The 19,317-nt window shown below is 42.6% G+C and overlaps 1 protein-coding gene across 1 annotated transcript; it reads right to left on the reverse strand.

Moving 5' to 3' along the window:
• Positions 1 to 394: 394 nt before the first annotated feature.
• CHAF1A (chromatin assembly factor 1 subunit A) lies at positions 395 to 18,934 on the reverse strand. Its single transcript, XM_019556997.1, has 15 exons — positions 18,816 to 18,934; positions 17,713 to 17,763; positions 16,632 to 17,464; positions 13,317 to 13,373; positions 11,831 to 12,072; positions 11,095 to 11,155; positions 10,611 to 10,679; positions 10,030 to 10,256; positions 9,349 to 9,517; positions 9,077 to 9,157; positions 8,738 to 8,827; positions 7,176 to 7,437; positions 6,032 to 6,513; positions 2,847 to 2,940; positions 395 to 895 (listed from the first exon to the last, which is right to left on the reverse strand). Exons 1-15 carry the CDS (start codon positions 18,820 to 18,822, stop codon positions 798 to 800), a joined length of 2,823 nt encoding a protein of 940 aa, XP_019412542.1. The 5' UTR covers positions 18,823 to 18,934; the 3' UTR covers positions 395 to 797.
• Between the last annotated feature and the right edge of the window lie 383 nt (positions 18,935 to 19,317).

Genomic DNA, 19,317 nt, shown 5'->3' on the forward strand with positions numbered 1-19,317 from the left:
CACCACCCGATTAGAGTATGATCATAGCCTTTCTTTGAGGTGTGGACTTCACATTAAATTCAGTATGTGCTGCAACTTCTCAAGTTTTTCTCTGAATGACAAGGACCAGCCAAACATGTAGACAACTTCCCTTGGCATATGCCAAAAGGTACATCTTAGGATACAGCTACTAATCACTATGCACATAGTACAGTAAGCAAGGTTTTAAAATGAGACATTTGTAGGCAAGCACACTTCACACAGTTCTGAATTGAATTGTTGGCCAGTTTTGTAATTGGTATTGGCCTTTTCAGAAAGGCACATGGGTGCCATCTCATATACATTCTCTTCCTGCCCCCAAACATCAGCCCCTGCTATTGTCCCTATAGGAAGGAAAACCAGAAAAGCCAGATAATGTGGGTAGCAAAAATTCAAATATAATTGTACATGTCATCATTTATGCCCCAAAGGCCAGGCTATACAGAATTATGAACAGAAGACTTACCATTGGCATTGCAGTAAGCTTACATATTTTAAGATCTCACGCTAACTTCAGAGCATGAGTTAGATACCTTCCATACAAAAAGTATCACAATTTCATAATGCTTTATTAAAGACAGATTAATATGCAATATTTTTTAGCTAAGAAACTAGAACTAGAAAAATTTCAAGCTTCCATCTGGTCTGAAGCAGAACAAAGTGCTGTCTTCTCTTTACAAGAAATATTAAACAAGTATCTTGTATTAAAGATACACAAAGTTTAAAAAGTTTCCTAAAGATTTCTACATACATACAGGGGGGTTAGTAAGTATTACGTCTCAAACTGCGCTGGGTGGGCTGACTGCAGCATCCTCCTGCATGGGGCCAATTGCACCATCCAATTCCAAAGCCGTTTCAGTAACTGTGGACTTAGAATCTGTGAAGTACAAAAAGTAGGTTTTGTGCTTTCATGGAAACAGTGCAGTTTTCCTGCTGCTGCTACAATACATGTTCTCATGTTAGGGCACAGGCTTGCTCTCTGCAGAGTTTGCACTAGTTAGATACCTCCCCCTGCATTGGCACTTGTTCAGAAAGTTGATCACTCTAAGCCTGCTTCCATCCAACTCCAGCTACACCAAACTATGCATGGTTTAAGCCTAAAAATGACGGCCCACAAAGCTCTTTTCACTGCTTTAAATCACATGGATTTAAAGGAAATCCTATGTTAAGCCAGTTCAGCTGTGTTGAGGAAAATAAATAAACCTTCTGAACAGGAAGGCCAAAATTTCGAGCAGAGGAGGTTCCAGCCCAGAAGGTGCTCTGCTTTCAAGTTATTGCAAAGGCTCACTGAGTGCATCTGAAAATTAAAAGCCAATTTTGTTTTAACTTGGAAGAAAATGTTTACATAATGTTGTCAATTAAGCAGCAGAAGAGGAGAGACCCACCCCAGCCAGCTGACAGGAGTCATCTTGGAGTAGGATGCTTATGCTGCCTATGGAACTCAAGGAACATGCATGTACCCCTTGCCTACCATCTGAAGCAGGGGTGCTCAACCCCTCCCCCAGCCCACAAACCAAATCCAGCCCACATACCTACAGCATCTGGCCTGTGGGGCTCCCCACAGGTCAGCAAAATTTGGTGGCAGGGGAGCAGTGGTGATTAATACCGTTCTCCCTCCCCACTGCCAAGTCACCACAACTTGCATGTCTGGATCCAGTGCACAAGACTTGGCACCAGCTATCTGGCCCATGGGGCAAAAAGACTGGGCACCAGTTAGCTAAAGAAAAGCTCTCTGTCTGGCACTGTACAATGAGGCTCTATAGAGACAGTGTCACAAAAAACATCTCTATTGCTGAAGCTATCACAGGGGAACTTGAACTTTGAGCGCTACAGGTGAGATGGAGTGGCATTTCAAGCTGTTTGTGCCAAAACGATTGGCGAAACATTCTATGAAGATAACAATATTTAAAGCCCATGAGATGAAGGGAGCAGTTACACTTTCCATCCCTACTGTTCCAGCTGATAAGGGGTGGTTTGGTTTATCAACAGCCAATACATGGGACCAGGTAATAACCAGGGTCTACTTTTCACGTGGAGGAGTTTTAAAACTCACACGGTGTGTGCACAGCACTTTACAAAGCCAGTTAGGTAAGGCTCCTGCTTGAGGAGCTTACAACCATTACAAGATACTCTGAAGTCACAGGCTTCAGGCATCTCTCAGCAAGCATCGCTCCTACAGCAACTGAAATTTATTGATATGGCCAACATTCAGGCTTTAGATTAATTTGGTCTTTTAAAATTTTTTCACATATCTTCACAGAAATGTTTAGAAGAAGTGTGTTTTAACTGCCAATAAAAGTGACTGAGAGCTAACCAAGCAGCCAAAAGCAATTCACTTAAGTGCAGAGTGAGCTTATACACAACCACAGCCTCACTTAGTCCTGAACTTTTACTGGAGAATCAGGATCATCTCTTCGTCTAGGCATCAGAGTCCAACTATAATCCTTATAACTAGGCAAGGCATTGAGCAGAGCAGTAGTAAAGAGGGCCATCTTTGTACCCACAAGTCAGGGGAAAGTGGGTGTGCTGATTTATGAAGTTACAGGAGTGCAGGCAGCAGTGCTGAGCCTAAGGGCAGAAGAACAAGGCACAGAGTTGGTGCTGCTAAGGGGACTCCTGAATCTGGGACAAAAGAGTAGAAATAGATTAGGGAAGGCAACAGCAATGTGCAGAGATGAAGGATTGTTCTGCACCACAACAGCAGGCATGAAAAAATTAGATAGGAGGCATGGGGAGCAGGGTGGGCAGTTAAACATCCTGTTCCCATTCTGTTTTGCTCCCTCCCCTGTAAGCAGAGTTCTGAAGTTGGCAGAAGTCCCAATTCTCACCTTTGTTGGGCTGGATGTCCACAATCATGCAGTCATCATCTTCCTCCTCTTCCTCGGTGTCTGCCTGGAATCCATCCATTTCCACAACTTCAGCCTTTAAACAAGTCAAGCAGCTCCATCAGAGGCAGTACCAACCAAGTGGCCAGTGACTTTAACAAGCAAATGACTGAATGAACTCTTCAGTGGAATAACAGCACAGAGAGCAGTTACAGCCTATCCGTGCAAAGCATTTCTTATACAATGTTCAGGCTATCCCACAGGGGCAAAAAAGGCAGGGGTGTTTCCACCGAGGGGAGGTGGAATTTTGCTTCAGACAAAGACCGGGCCCTTTGACAAAAGTCAATGTCTATAAAGGAATGTGCAGCAGAAAACCTGCCAAGTTATTGTTCCTAAAGACCGTTCATGAAACGAAGTGTGGGCTACATTAATGACTTTGTGCAAGGGAGAAATGGAATGTTCTCTCTTGGCTGAGATCCGAGCCCAAGCTTTGCCTGAAAGAGATTTTTGTTTTTATTTCAATAGGGCTTTTTTTGCTATTAAGGTTTTGAACAAGCATAGATAGTGCCCAGCTTTAAAAAGGGGAGGGACCACTCAGGAGCACTACAGGTGTTGCAACGGTTACATTCATCTGCTCCTGTAGCAATACAGAGGAGCTAAATTGCTGAAAAACTTTAAATAGTGAAGAAGGAAAGAGGGGTTTGCTGTAACTTATGCCACAAAAGCATAGGATGTTAACTGTCACATTGTAACAGCTTATTTCCCTGTTTTTTGCTACTGATGCAATTATTACATCTTTTTATACCAAGAGGGACTGTCACTTTGAAAGTCACTATTTTCCTGCTAGTTTCTCCCTTTCAGAGGCAATATATGGAATATTTTTAAAAAAATAATTTAGGTCTAAATGATTTTCCTTGGATTGAAGAACAGTGATGAGCTCAGTGCTGACTGCTGCTTTCATCTAAGGAGAGCATCAGAAAGGTATTAAAGGAAGTGAGGGCTGTCACACCTACCCACGGTAAATGACTTCTGTTAGAAGGTCATCAGAAAAAAAAAAATTAATGTAGATTCTTGGGTAGGCTCTTCCCACAATCAGATTAGCAATGTCTGGTTAGGATAGGGTTCAGTTTGTTTTAAATTCTACTGTCCTTCATTAAAATTTACATGCATTCCTCTCCAATCTGTGAATCAATGCTTATGGAAACAAACAAACAGTATGATTTGGTCTTCAGGCTGAGCAAGAGCTGCCCACTGCTTTCAGGAGGAGCAACAGCAGCTGGAAGAGAATGCCAGATGCTATGCTGTCAGACCCATCATTAAAGAGCAGGCCTGGCTGCTTTCACCCAACAAGCTATTTTTGATCCTTCCACAAGCACCAGGTCTGTGGAGGGGAGGAACAGTGAGAGGCTAGTAGCAAAAGGGAACAAGTTTGCTTGCACAAATGCTTTAAAGCAGCAGTGCTCGATCTTGAGCCTGCAGGGATCCCCAGAGGTCTGGAAATCTGGTGGCTGAGCTGGTGTGCACAATCTGACCCCATGCATAGGATCCAGCCTCTCTGGTCCAGCTCCACACCACTCATCCAGCCCATGGGGCCAGAACATTGAGCGCCATAGCGTTAAAGATGTCTTTCTGAAAGCTTTCAGCACCTTGTTCTCAACTGCACTGCACCTCCATGGTGAAGTCTGACTTCAAGCAGTTGCCCTTCAAAGCCCCCAGGGCTTCCAAGTGGCTGTGTACTAATGACACTGGGATTACCAGGCCCCTGGTTTCAGCATTCCTCATGCAGAAGAGTTGCATATTATAATTGACTCCCTGAGCAAAAGCAAAGCAAAATGTTTAGGCCCTGCCCCTACACAGCATACAGACCAATAAAACTACCAGGCAGAACTCTATGGGGAGGAAGAGCTTCAGAGCAAGCTGCCATGCCCAGCAGCTGTTGCTCAAAACAACTTCAAATGGAGAAAAGGAAAAGCCAAAAGGAAGGTGGAAAGAAGCAGGCAGGTAAGGCGACTGTCACCGCTTCTGAGACTGGCAGCAGAGATGCAAGTAAGGTATGCAGTCTGCTGATTAAGGGTTTTCAGTTCACACCCAGTTCCAGTGTCCACGTTAAGGCAAGTAACTCAAAACTGAGCACAAAGACACTGGTATTCTCTTCACCATCCCAAATTCACATTTTGGCAGGTGAGAACATCCTGAAAGTACAATGCAGTTAAAAGCCCCTGTTGTAGCCTTCACAAATACTTGATTGCTTCCAGCTTATGAACAGACAGTACCTGAAATGGATTTCACTTTTCACTGACACTAAGAACAACACACCGACCAAAATTCTTATTAGAACTTGCAATTAACACTGAGAAGCAGGGAGAGAGCAACACAAGGAAACCCAAGTAGTCTAATGCTGTTCAGTCTCTTGTTTCATTATGCATTTGAAGCCTGTAACTCTTACTAGGACAGCTACCCCGTTGTTTGTTTTATTATGCAGTTTATAAAAAAAAAAAAGCTAGGAATGTGCATCATGCATGCTGCAATAGACACAAGCTCAAAACCTTGGAGTCAAGTCAGAGTCAAGGACATATATTTAGAAGCAACACGTGCATGCAAAACAACATACAGAATGAATGCTGCAGCATGGCAAGGGCAGGTCAAGAAATGCTCCTGGATTAGATATGATCATAACTTAAAATGGACAGGCCAAGCAACTCATAGGAGGGCGGAGCTTTTTCATGCATCAGCTGCTCCACAGTAACTGCCTGCATGCACTCTCCCACATTCAGCAGCCTACCCCACTGTACATGGGGGCTAAGACTGTGCAGAGATGCAGCTATCAAAGGGCAGCTGATGTAGGATAAAGCCCTGCCCACTTTTACTCCTCCAGTAAGTTGCTCTTATGCTCCACATCCAAGAGAAAGAGAAAGTCATTGACATTTTCAGACCGTCTATACAAATGCAAAAACACTTTGGAGAAGCAGTCCACCTCTTTGGATGCATTACCTCCCCCCAACCAATCTTTTTATATTATTATTACATATTGTATTAAGCTGTTGTACAAGTGCTAGTTCATTCATGCCAGCATTCCTTTATGCAAATCTGACACACTGAAGCCTATCACGAGTCAAGATCAGTATTTCAAACTTGTGGTTTGTTCTCTTTCCCTTCTTGATACATAAAAGGTACCTGTACAGACTTACCTGTTCTGCATCCCTAGGTCTTTTCATAAACTTGGTGATGGACATGCTTCCTGTGGACTTCCTCTTTGTTGAAACGGGGGTGGTTTGCATCACTGCCATTCCTTGCGTGCTGGAACCATCCTCCTTGGCTGCAGATGGGACTTGTGTGGTGTAGTTCCACCGACAAGGGACAGGGAGATGTTCCTGATCAAAGCTCTTCAGCACCTCTGAGTAGACATACCAACACATCCTGTACTCAGGTCTCTTCTCATACACAGAGTTCTCGGAAATAATTCGTTTTAGCCTGGCTTTGGAAGGGATGGCACTGTCCTCATTGACAGGAGTTTGCGGGCGAGAGCTGTTAGGGCTGGCAGGAGTAGTGTCACTGCCATCTGTGGTTGCTTCATTGAACAGACCTTGGCGACAGCATTCCTGGAATTCCTGGATGATCACTTTACTCCCATTTACATTTCCATGGAGCAGTGGAAGCAGCTGTCTCAGAACTACAGACAAGAGATAAATTGCAAGCATGTTACTGTCTGTGGGCCAAAGCTCAGAGTAAACAAGGTGCATCAGAAAGTGTCAGACTAAGTGGTCTTTAACACAGAGGCCATTTGGGAAGAGAACCTAGGAGTTCAAATTCATCTCCTACTCTTAAGCCTTCCCCCTGTTTTCACAAGCTCCTCCCCATCCTTTTGTGACTAACAAGTTCTGCTAGTCAGCATTAAGAGATCTACAGTCAAACTTCATCCCCACTCCACTGAGCAGCATATTGCGATTAAGAATGTAAGAGTTAGAAAGCCAAAAAACATCAAGTCCCAGGTTGCTTCCCCCATCCATTCCTCTGATTTCCTAAACTTTTCTTTGTGGCAAAAAGGACTTTATTTAAATAAAAAGTCATAGATTTCCATACCATGTAGCTAGAATTGTCTGTTGACCATGTGCACAAGCGTCTATGTCTATATAGGGGGGCAGGCAAGGGGGGGAGAATGACTGCTTTCATATTCTACAATGTAATCCTGAAAACACTTGTGATTTGAGACCTACTGTAACTACTCATCCTAAATTTAAAACAACAATTTAGGACCTGTAGGTGAGGCACTCTCTCAGAGAAGGCCTATAAGTCCACTGCTGAAGTGGAGAACACAGCTCTTCCCAGTCTTACTTTGCTGGTCTTTCGTCCTTTTTTTGCTAGTTTTCTGTGTCTGCAGATCTTCGTCTGCAACAGGTAGTTCCAGGATGCAAGTTGTGAACTGCTGAAGCACCTTTAGGTCTGCATTTGTACTGCAGCCATTCTGTTCATTTTCCCAGATGCAACCAATCTTCACAGGCTGAAGGACCCGGAGCCTCTTCCCCTTGGCCAGCAATTCATCCCACTCCTTCGCTTTCAGCTTTTGACGGACCTTCTGATTCTCTGGATCACACTCCTGAAAGTCAAGTTAAACCACGTACACGCTGATACACTAATTCTAGGAGAACTGAATAAGCTTTAATTCTGTACTAGAGGTACTACAACCCTGGCCTACATCGCTGTATTATTCAGCCCATGTTGCTCCCTGTGCGTCCAAAAATTTAATGGCTGGAAAGCAGTAGCAGCATTAGTTGCCACTTTCCCGCTGCCAAATTTCCAGCAATGTGCAGAGCCCTGCAGACCAGATAGTGTGGCCCTGCACATGGGATTGGGCCAGCAGACTAACACCACACCGCTCATCTGACCTGTGTAGCCATAAGGCTGGGTGCCACTGCTTTATACCATTCTCTGTAAAAAACTTCGTTACTACTCTGTGTGATAAATGGACAACAATGCACTAAATATCTATCTCCAAGAGATCTTTAAATAATCACAGGACTAGAACAAAGAAGGTCACAGTGTTCCCAAGATACCTCATTGTAGACCATTTCCCAGTATGTTCCACCCCAACCCTCCTAAAACCCTACAACTACAGCATTTAAATGGTTATTTATCAGCTGCCTGTCTCAGCCTTCCCCTCCCAGTTAGAAAAGTCAGATTAGGGTTTTCACACCAAGGGGATTGCACATTTTATCTGAAAAGAACTACCCATACAAGCTCACCTTTCCACATCTGGTTGTTTCTCACATGTCCCAAAAGTTTCCTGGGCATGCAGTTAAAATAGCACCACTACATTTCACTACTGTATTCAGATGCATTTCAAACCACTCCACTATTTACTATTCTGTGCAAATTTTTATTGGAAGCAAAAGAAATAAAAAAACCCTTACATTTCTTGTAGCTAACCCCCTTCCCCATTTAACCCTCATCTACACCATTCACCACTAAGCAAGACATTTCTTCAATTTTAATATAGGCAATACACACTGAAGTCTGATCAACTTGTTCCTATACAGTGTGATGCGTGGAAAAGAGACTCTACACTACACCTGTCATATGCTGGATTTTTTCTGACCTGAACAAAAAAATGCTGCATTATGTACTTATTTGGTAGTACAGCAAAACTACTATGCTAACTGATGGTTTTACTAGCATACTCAAACTACACATTTCATTTCTGCTATTTTTTGACTTGGTAAGCAGAAATATCCCATACACAGCACACTGTATTTTCTTCAAGTAACAAAGCATGAAATTCACCCCACAAGTCAGAACTCTAGAGGTGGCATGGCTACAACTGCACAGTTTTCTGTAAGGAGAGATACAACATAGTATAGTCAAGAAAGTTGGATTAAACGTCTTTGGGAATCACTTACTTCTGTCACTCCTTCATCCTCAGATAAGTACCCATGGGGTACAAAAAAACCATCATCATCATCTTCATCTTCTCCCTCTTCCTCATCATCCTGGAGAAGAAATTGACTTTATTAGAAGTTGCACATAACAGGATCAAAGAAACCTTTAAGAGCAACAAAAACCCCGACCCAAATTAAATCAAAAGCAGTATCATTTGCTTGATCCGAGACTACCAAAGCCTCAGGCTCTGCAGTTATGGAGATTTAAAAAAAAAACAAACACAAAAAACCGAACAAAACAAAACAAAACCAACCAAACAAAAACCCCCAAAGAAGACTGGCTAGCATGGGAATTCTTACTTCTTCACTGTGTGAGAGAGATTCTCCTGGTTCCTCCTCTTCCCATTCTTCATCACTATCTACCTCATAATCCAGTAGTTTCTGTAACGAGAAATGCCCATGTCACCCCTCAATAGTCAGGGAGAAAGGCAAATGTTCATGAAGTATTTTTGAAAACATGAGTAGCAAAAGATGACTTATCTAAAATGCACAAGAAGGTACAGATACTTGAACAGAGTCTACCTTGAGAACTGAAAAGGGACTCTATGCCATACTGCTTGTGAAATGCTTACAGTGTCCTTTGACCAGGGGTTCCTAGGATGGATAACAGTGGTCTTCTTGTTCCATGTGCCCCAGTATGCAGGTCGGTGATTCTCACAGAACTGTAGTAGTTTCATCCTGCCAAATTTCTTCCTTTCAGGAACAGTGTCCATTTGGCAGCTCTCTACCACCACCACATCACTGTAGAAATAAATACTGCCTTCAGTGGTCATATCATAATCCACAACAGCTCAGAGAAGCATAAGATCTTTAACTCAGCAATTTTAAACCATTCTAAGAAATCTGGATTAATTGGTCAACACCAGCTGCTTACAAGGACAAAGCTGTCTAGTGGAGTTATTCAGTAAAAAGGATGGCCCAGTCTGGGTGAGATCATTAAAAACAAAGGATAAACTAACAGCAATTTTTTTTTCAATCCACATTGTTTATATGGGCCATACTCCAGACAAGCTGTCTTCCTACACTGGACACTATTGAAGTGTGAGAGTTCCTGCAGAGAAGGATTTGGGAGGATTCCTTGTGGAATCAAGGACATTTAGATGACAATATATTGCTTCCTGGGGTGATTAATTCTCACACAAAGCTGACTAACATTAAAAGAAATCTGCACTTTTCTGTAATCCACAATAGTGTTACAAACCATTCTCCAACACTGGTTTCAGAGCCGATATGACTATGAAACACAGACTAACCTGTTAAATGTGTCAGCACTGCTGTTATTGATAAAGGTAGGGTTACTTTTAAGTGGCTTGCGACACTTCAGTTCTTTGAAGAAACAGACATCGCTATTCGGTGTTTTCAGGAGCTGATCCAATTGATCTAAAACCTCTTGCTCAAGGATAACACGACTGAGGGGGGCAAGAGCCATGTTCTCCTTAATTTCAAAGGGAGCAAATTTCCCACAGGAGCCAGCAAGGGTCTGAAATGAAAGCGAGTTCAGGAACATTCAAATGTGAATATATGAAATGCCTAACAAGCCACAAACCCACCCTATTCAGGATACAGAGCAAATGCTAAATCTAATATGCAATCATTTCACTAGATGCCTGAAATATGAATTCACAAACAGGAAATACAACAGATGTTTTAAGAGAATTCAAGTCTTGTAATCACTCTGTAAGTGGCTAGTAGTTGAGAGAACTGGATTTCAAACATAATGAGCCTATGCAGTCACCACTATAAATAGATGCCAATTCTGTTCCTCCTACATTTTGGTTTAGAAGATTACCCATGAAATAGAGAAACATAGCACATATCTAGCAGTATCTCTCACCTTAGGAGCTTGTGGCGTCTTTGGTTTCTGAAAGAATCTGGTAATTTCTGCTTTCTGTGCATTAATGCGCTGGAATTAGAGTTAAAATATAAAGCAATGAATATAAAGTCCTAGGATCCAGTCTTATTTCACTGAGCTAAAGTGAAACCCATCTTAATATCCAAAATAAAGTAAGGTATGAAGGTCCGGTCATTTACCCAGTCCCTGCAGTGCAGTGAGAACATAATCAAAATGTCATTTATTTCTATGAAGAATGTAGCATGAATGAGGACACCAACATAACAATTAGCAAAACCAGTGAGGTTACTACTATTAACCTTGCCTTGTGCTGGAATCACATCTCCTGTGACATTCATGGATGACTGAGGATAACAGGCTTAGAAAGGGCATTATGTGGGCAGAGTAATGAAGAACACTAGCTGACTGCTGTAGCACAACTTAGGAAGGAAGAGCAAGACTCCAAAATAAAGCTAGAGAAGTTTACCTTTTCTTCCTCTTTTAACCGTTTCTCCTCTTCTTTCTTCCTTTTCTCTTCAAGTTTTGCCCTTTAAGATAAAGGTTCATTTTCAGGAATTGCCACAAAAATCAACAAAGCAAAATTAATTATCAATACTTTAGTAGAGTTAATGAGCCGAAGTCATGCACTATTGTAGGTACTGTATGAACAAAACAAAGACAACCCATTCATTTAAACCAAGACTAATTAATTTATGCAATAAAAAGGTGCATCATGCCTTCTACAGTGGATATTTATTTGCTGAGCCATGTCTATTTTCAACTGTCTCCACCATAAGGAAGAAGCATTTTTGACTGGAACAAACCGTTTAAGTAGCTAGAGGGCCAACATCCAGAAAAATTCACAACCAAATTAAAATGCCTACAGCCTTGCCATGAAAAGAAAACTCATGGATGGTAAAAAGAAGTTTCATATTATTTCAAACCAAGATATCACTTTATAGCCCATTTTTGAAAAGAAAAAGCTCTCAGGACTAGAGAATGGTACACAGTTTAACTGTTTTTCACTGTACTGATCTAGAAACCAATATGGGTAACTCCCTAGCACAGACAGGGCATGGACACACGCATAATTTGTTTAATCCAGTTGATGTGGTTTTGCTATATTTGTACTGAAGTGTTCACCTTTTCAAACCACTCCAAACATGTGTGCGTGCGTGCGTGTGTAGCTCAATTCCATCATTTATAAAAGCAAAGCCACGTACTCTAAAGCTTCCTGCCTCTCCTTGCGTTTTTCTTCTTTCACTCTTAACTTCTCAGCTTTTTCCTTTTCTTCTTTTTCCTTCTTCTCTCGCCTTTCTTTCTCTTTCAGCTCTTTCTCTTCCTCCTTCTTTTTCTTTGCCTCCTCTTTGGCCCGTTCTTTTGCAGCTTTTGCCTCTTCTTTCAGCCTCCCTTTTTCCTCCCTTTCTGCTTGCAACTTTTGCAGTTTGTCTGCACGTTCTTGATCCTAGTTACCAAACACAATTCAGTAAGCTGATATTATGCATCATCAGTTAGAGAGGTGCACAAATTTATGCAAATAGACCATAGCGCAGGGTCTGGCATTGAGTGGCTGGCATATCGCGATGGTGTCATCTCATGTTATTTCAGAGCACAAAGACATCATCAGAGGACCTTTCACTCTGGTTAATGGTGGCTCTGGCTAACCCAAATATTCGTTGATTCTGGTTCTCAAGGGATCACCAGCCCCTGTAATGAGGCACAACTTCTCTCCTGGCTGTTTCCCCCAGTCCCCATTATGGGAAGTCATTTGTTGACCAAGCTCTGATTCTTTTCAGGATACTGAGAGGGATGTTTGTGTTTTATTTTGTTGAATGTTTCAGTCATTACATTTGCTGATAAACATTCAAGTGTGGAAAAATAGCCAGGAGAAAAACTGTCTTCTGAGTTGGATTAGGTTAGTTTTCAAAATATTTCCTGGGAAATAGCCTGGAATGCAGTCCATAAAAGGGCCTTGACTATTCTTAAAGCCATTCCCAATAAGAAAATCCACTTCATGTACACAAATTCTCTCTCTCACTTAGATATCTAAATAGCAGTTTGAAGGACAGCCTTTTACTTAAGAACACAACACCCACCATACCATTTGCATTATGCAACTGGTTTATTTCTTATGCAATCTGAAGTATTGCTATCTATGACATATCATAGATTCATAGATGCTAGGGTCGGAACGAACCTCAACAGATCAGAGTTCGACCCCCTGCCTACGCAGGAAAGAGTGCTGGGGTCAGATGACCTCATCCAGATGCCTAACCAACGTAGGCACTTGTGTTAGTTCATGTCAAGTAATTTGACAGTATAGGTTGCCATGCCCCTAAGGCAATGTTACAACACCAATAATATCCCAAGACTTGAGCTATTTTCTTAACTGCAGGGCCTATGCAATATCTTCAAGAACTTGGTGTGCTTAGCAGAATGAAAGAGCCCCCCCAAAAATAACTCCTCTGCTTTGAACACATAAGTTGCTACACCTGGAATCCAATGAAACTTGTGCTCAGACATACAAATGCCCCCTGCTGTCAATACGCAACCTCTAACTATTTCATAATTCTTCCAATTCTCATTGGTAAAAAGAACCAGGAAGAGAAATGTTAAGAAGTGGACCAAAAGGAAATGCAAAGGGCTTTGCTTACTATTGAAGGCAAAAGCACAGCAGGTAAACTTTCTATGTCAGTGAAAATGCCTTACTCTTTGCAATCTCAGCCTCTCCTTCTCCGCAGAACTTCTGTGACATTTCTGAGAGACCTGAAATAAGAAGGCACAGATGATCTTTTAATATATCATTATTTGTACCCAAATTATTAGCAGTTATTCCATGAAAGTTTGCTTATGGAAGAGTTTGCTTGTGTCAGCAAGTGGATGGCACGAGTATTCCTACAATTCAGGGTCATGTTCCAACTCTGTTCTTAAACCAGCAGAGCAGACTGTCCATTATTTTTCTTCAATTTGCTATAAAATTCTTATTATGTATTACTAAGCTCTGGCTTTTAACTTGAACACACTCCTGCAAAGTACTCTGCCCCATAGTATATTTAGCAATACAAGATAGGCTTGTATTTACATGTGTGCACTTGCAAGCACAAGTCAAAGCCACTACAGATCATATACATAACAAAGGGAATTCTTTGTCATAGCAAAAACACTTCCTACAGACTGCAAGTGTTTTGATGCAGCATACCATGATTTTTACTGTGATGTTGAAGCTTCAGTACCCAAATAAAAGGAATGTCATGAACGAGTCTGAGAACTGAAGGACAGTTCCTCTTGCTTGTCTCCTTCCACCAACAGCAGTACATCACAAGTTTTTTTTATACAGACCTTTTTCTTGTTCCTGTAACAGCTACTGGCTGAAGCCTGCAAAATAGGCTTCTTCAGACTACGTAGAAAAAAAATCACATACATGTTTTAGGTTGTTGGCTGTAGCTGTGTTGCTCTAAGGACATAAGCAGACAAGGTTCTATGGGTACATGTGATCTTTTATCAGACCAACTAAATAGCTGGAAAAACTGTTCTTTGCAAGCTTTCAGGCACAAGCGCTCTTCTTCAGGCATAGGAAAAAAAAGTGTCCCCCTATGCCTGACTTTTCCTATGCCTGAAGAAGGGTAAAGGGGTTTATGCCTGAAAGCTTGCAAAGAACACTTTTTCCAACTATTTAGTTGGTCTGATAAAAGACATCTCGTCTGCCCAAAAAACCCAGTCTACATACAACATGTGGAATACAGTACCAAAGACTGGAATTCATCTTACTGAAGGTACTATTAGCTTGCTTGTAGTGTTTTTATGCATTATCATCAGCTTTGGCAAATCTATTTTCTCAGTTGATCTGTTTCAATATGGATCAAGTAGTACAAAGTAAGTTTTACTCATTTGAAGAGTTCATTGAACTCCAGATGCCTGCTCCAAGACATATGTTCGATCAGTACAAGCAAGCATTAACACACACTCTGTTTGATGTACAAAAGATGCAGGTCTTGCCACAAGGAGGGTTAGTTCTACAAACAGCATTTTATATGTCAAACTTTGTTAAAGGAACCAGGGCAAAAGTGACACACTTGCTGCATTTTCCCCTCTTGAAGAAGTGCCATTCAATTCATACACCAATGATACAACATTCCACCTTGCTTTGAAAACGTGGAACTACATCTTTCATATCTGAAGTGTAACAGACATGTTTCAGTACTGGAGAGCAGCATGCTGTCAATTCAAGGATTGAAACTATGAACTGTACCCATTAATTCTTCTTTCTTCACCAATGGCACAAATCATCCATTTAACAGAAGGAAGAGATCCACTGAGTCACACAGTGCAAACCTCCACCAACGCAGAATAGCTTTCTCAATACACCTGAGTTCTTTCTCTAACCCATAGATGATTAAGCAATGGAATTTCTGTGATGTGCCTTGGGCAATTATTTCACAGCCCAATAGGATTTTCTGCCGATACTGCATGATGGAGTTTTTCAATTCCATCCAATTTTCTTATCCCCCTTCGTACTGCCCTCCACAATTTCACTCCCATTCAGAAAGTAGACTCCATTTATACTAGGCTGCCCCTTCCTTACATAATCTTTCTTCCTAGGGAAGTTTCCTTCAACCCTGAATTCCCTAAACTCTTCCTCTGTAAGAAATCTGACAGTAAAAGCTGAGCAACTATGCACACCAGACAGCTTGTCCTGCTTTTGTGCTAAGAGTTGCAGGATCCAAAGCATAGTTACAAGGCCTGTTCTAGTTTAACAGAGTCTTAAGCATCAGGCCTTTGTGCTTCATGCAGGAGAAACTCCCACTTTACATCTCGGTTGGTAGGTTCCAGAAAAGCCTATTCACATCTGAATTCTGTTCAAGCCATTTGATTAATTGTTTCAGTTTTACAGGCACAGATGGCAGTCTCAAAAAACCCAAAGCTTCCCTTTCAATGCAGCACCAGAATGCATGATGCTTCAAGGGATCTAGCACTAGAACAGAAGTCATAAGCTAAAAAAATAAATGAATGAGTTCTTAAAATTAAATCTATACAAACCTTGTAGTAGAAGTTTAGAATTAGCTTAGGTGTATATTTACCATTTTATTCTACTTATGGTACTAAATGGCCAAGTGCATCACATGACCCAAGTAGCTTTGTATTGCTGCTTTAGGAAAAGAGTCAGGCGAGGGATAACTATTGGCCGTGTTCAGATGGTGTATACTTTAACAAGATGGCTGACAGCAGGACAGATTTGCACACCAATTTTAAGAGGCTTATGTAAAGGTTTTCACCTACCCCGTCTCTCTCACTGCCACCTACAGCATAAGGGATTTTACAGCTACCTTGGTCATATATCAAAATAACACTTACAATTTGTGTGTGGTTGTCTATCCCTCAGACAGAACACAATGGAAAGATGCACCTTATAACACTACCATAAATCAGAGATACACAAGTTTCTGTGAGCCTGAGCTCACTTCATCAGATTCTCTGAGGCTCCAGCAGTTTCCATATAGAAATTACTTTTGAACATATTTGTATGTACTTGTAGATGATAACATCCAATGAATTCCCATTGTTAAGCTGAAAGTCTTACTGTTGTATGAATTATTTCCAAGTTTACTCACAATCCCCATAAAGGAACATGAGAGACTACAGTATCACATAACACCTTACCACACTGTTCTCCCACACTCTGTCCTAACATAGTAAGTCATAAGGCAGGTATCTTATGACAGAGCTAATCTATGACAACAGGATGTACTGCTTGAAATATATTTACATTATGCATATTAATGAGTACTTTTAGAACCAAAAAAAAAAAAAAAAAGGCCAACACTTCAGCTAAAAATGTAACTTAAAAAAAAGGTCAAGGAGCCAATCATATCTTGGCTGCAAATTTCACCCGCAAAGAGATTAATCAGTTTTATATTATATCATTTGCCAATATTTTTTAGAAACAAAGGTATTGAAAAAACTTTTAGTTTTAGTTGCAGATGAGAAATCTTGCTGGCTACACGCAAATAAAACAAAGAGACCAACCTTCCGAACAGGCGTTGAAGCTAAGGGACTAGTATCGCTCTTGTTCTCTAGGGCAGGATGCACCTCAGGTGAGCTGATAGAAGAGGGGGAGCTTAATGAGGAAAAGGTAATTACAGAGTCTCTTTCAGGAGAAGAAGAGCCCATTGTTTCACTTTCTGATATCATACTTCCTTCTAGAGATGCAACTTTGGGTGACCTTGCAGTCATGATATCCTCTAGGACTACAACAGGCATCTTTCTCCCCAGTATGATCCCCTTGAGTTCACTCTCATTGGCTCTCTTATTTTCTAAATCATTACATGGTGTATTTGATAATTCAGAACAAGATTTGGTTGCATCTGTCAAGTCTTCATCCTTATTTGCTGTAGCTTCACATGGCGAGCTGGTATCCATTGAAGCATCCACTCGGGTATTCTGAAGGGGTTTTAATGGACTTAACTGGTCTGCATCTTCTTCTAAGATTCCATTAGCTGTTTCTATAGATGAAGATGCTTCTAAATTTAATTTACCATGGTCAATTTCATCACTTAGTCTGTGGTCAGTGTCCTCTGTCAAGTCAATTACAAGTACAGTTTCACTTGTGTTACTCTTTGTGCTTTTCTGTATAAAGTCATCTAATGGACCCTTTCCATTAACCAGTTCTGGAGCAAAATGCATTTCTGGATCCAACTGGCAGTCATTCTCCACATTGTCCATGGAAGCGTGGGACGTATCCAGAGAAGAGTCGTTATTTTGTCCAAAGACATTTTGTGAGCTTTTAGTTTTCTTGACTTCCACGTCTGCATCATAGTTCTCCTTTGGTACTGGATTCAAACGCTTGAAAGGCAACCGAGCTGAAACAGTAAGATTTCACTATTTAAGTAAAGCTGTACAAAATCAGCAGAGGGAAATTAGCCATTAAGTTACTTACGGAGTTCTTCAAAAAGCAAGAAAACCTAGTGCAGACTAGCAAAGAATGTTACGCACTCAAGCATGATACATTTAGCGAACCTTGCCAGGTCTGAGACATTAAAAAAAGCAAGTTGTTGGGGGACAGGTGGGGGAGGAAATAAAAAAAATCACCCCTCTTGCATAAGCGTACCTTGCACTAATTTTCTTGTAGGAACAACTGGCTTGTCTCTGCATTCCATAGCTGCAAGACAAAAGAGCAGATATAAACAGCTGCCCAGTTACATTTAACTCTGTTTTCAATAGGCACTTAAGACATATTAACAAACTGATACTTTGTGCTGTCATCACTAGATACATTATGCAAAATGAGCATTTCCTACTAAACAGAGAAACAAAAACAAAAAAAGGATTTCCTTAGCCTGATCACACTTCTATTAATGTATAGACACAGTTAGCCGCATCGATCTGTAATCAGGTAGACGGCAGGGAAGAACTGCACCTTTTACGCTAACCAGGACAGAGATGCATACAGCACACACTTTCCTGGGCTAAAGCATCCGATGAAGCAAGCTTCAGCAAACGAAATCTTGTGCTAGACCCATCCATCCATCCGCTCCGGTGAGCCGATACGGTGCCAGTCTTCGCTGCTCTCGTTAATTGACCAGCAGCACACGTGTCACAAGTGCCCCAGACCAGGGAGGCGACAGGCAGCCCAGGAGAAGAAAGAGGAGCCCCAGATGGGGCAGGGGAAAAATGGGGCTGGGAGCAGAAAGTTGAGCAGCAGATCAAGAAGAGGAGCACAGGGCGCAGCACAGAGCAGATCAGGCGAGGGAGCAGCACGCAGAGCGGATAAGGTAAGGAAGTAAGGAACACGGAACAGGCAGCAGCACGGCAGGGGAGCAAAAACCAGAGCAGCAGATCAGGCAGGGAAGCAGGGGGGTACAGAGCAGATGGGATCATGGGGCACGGAGCAGAAAGCAGAGCAGCAAATCAGGCAGGGGAGCACAGGACAGGGGGCAGAGCACGCAAAAGAGCAGAAAGCAGAGCAACAGATCAAACAGGGAAGGGAGGGACGAGGAGCAGGCAGCAGCGCAGAAGATCAGGCAGGGGAGCACGGGGCAGGGAGCAGAAAGCAGAGCGGGAGATGAGGTCCGGGCCAGGGAGCAGGAGCAGGAGCAGGGAGGCAGCGGAGCGGCAAATCGGGCTCTGAGGAGGCTCCATCCCCCCTCCCCACCGGCTCCTTTACACGCCGAGCGCGGAGGCCCTGTCCCGGCGCAGCGCCCCGGGCCGTACCTGCCATGCGGCGGAGCGGCCCCGCTCCCTCAGGCCCGACCCCCCCGCGGCCGCAGTGACCGGGGCGCGCCCGCCTCTCCCGCTCGTATTTGGCGGGAGCCTCAGCGGCACCACACTCCGCGCCGCCGATTGGCCCGGAGCCCCCACGTGACCCGGGATCCCGCGAAGCCTCGCGAGAGGAAAACAAACCCCACCCGCTCCTTTCAGCACAACTTCTCGCCCCCACCCAGCTCCCCCAAAGCTCCTATTGGCTGGAGGCGAAGGCTGCTTCCTACTGGTGCAAGGGGCTGCCACAAGGACTCGCGGCCGCTGTGATTGACTGGGGAGTGCAGGAGGTGGGCTCGGGGCTCTTCTCGCTTGTGCAATAACAGTGCGCGCAGGCGCCCTGGGATAACAGTCTCCCCTGCTCGAGGGAGGGGGTTTGCGCCCCACTGCTTGCAACTGGCATTTTTCCAATCATTTTTTGTAATTTTTTCAATATTCCAGGTCAAATTAGCCACAT

This window comes from Crocodylus porosus, unplaced genomic scaffold (genome assembly GCF_001723895.1).
Source record: "Crocodylus porosus isolate Cpor-Errol unplaced genomic scaffold, CroPor_comp1, whole genome shotgun sequence".
In the NCBI taxonomy this organism is placed as follows: domain Eukaryota; kingdom Metazoa; phylum Chordata; order Crocodylia; family Crocodylidae; genus Crocodylus; species Crocodylus porosus.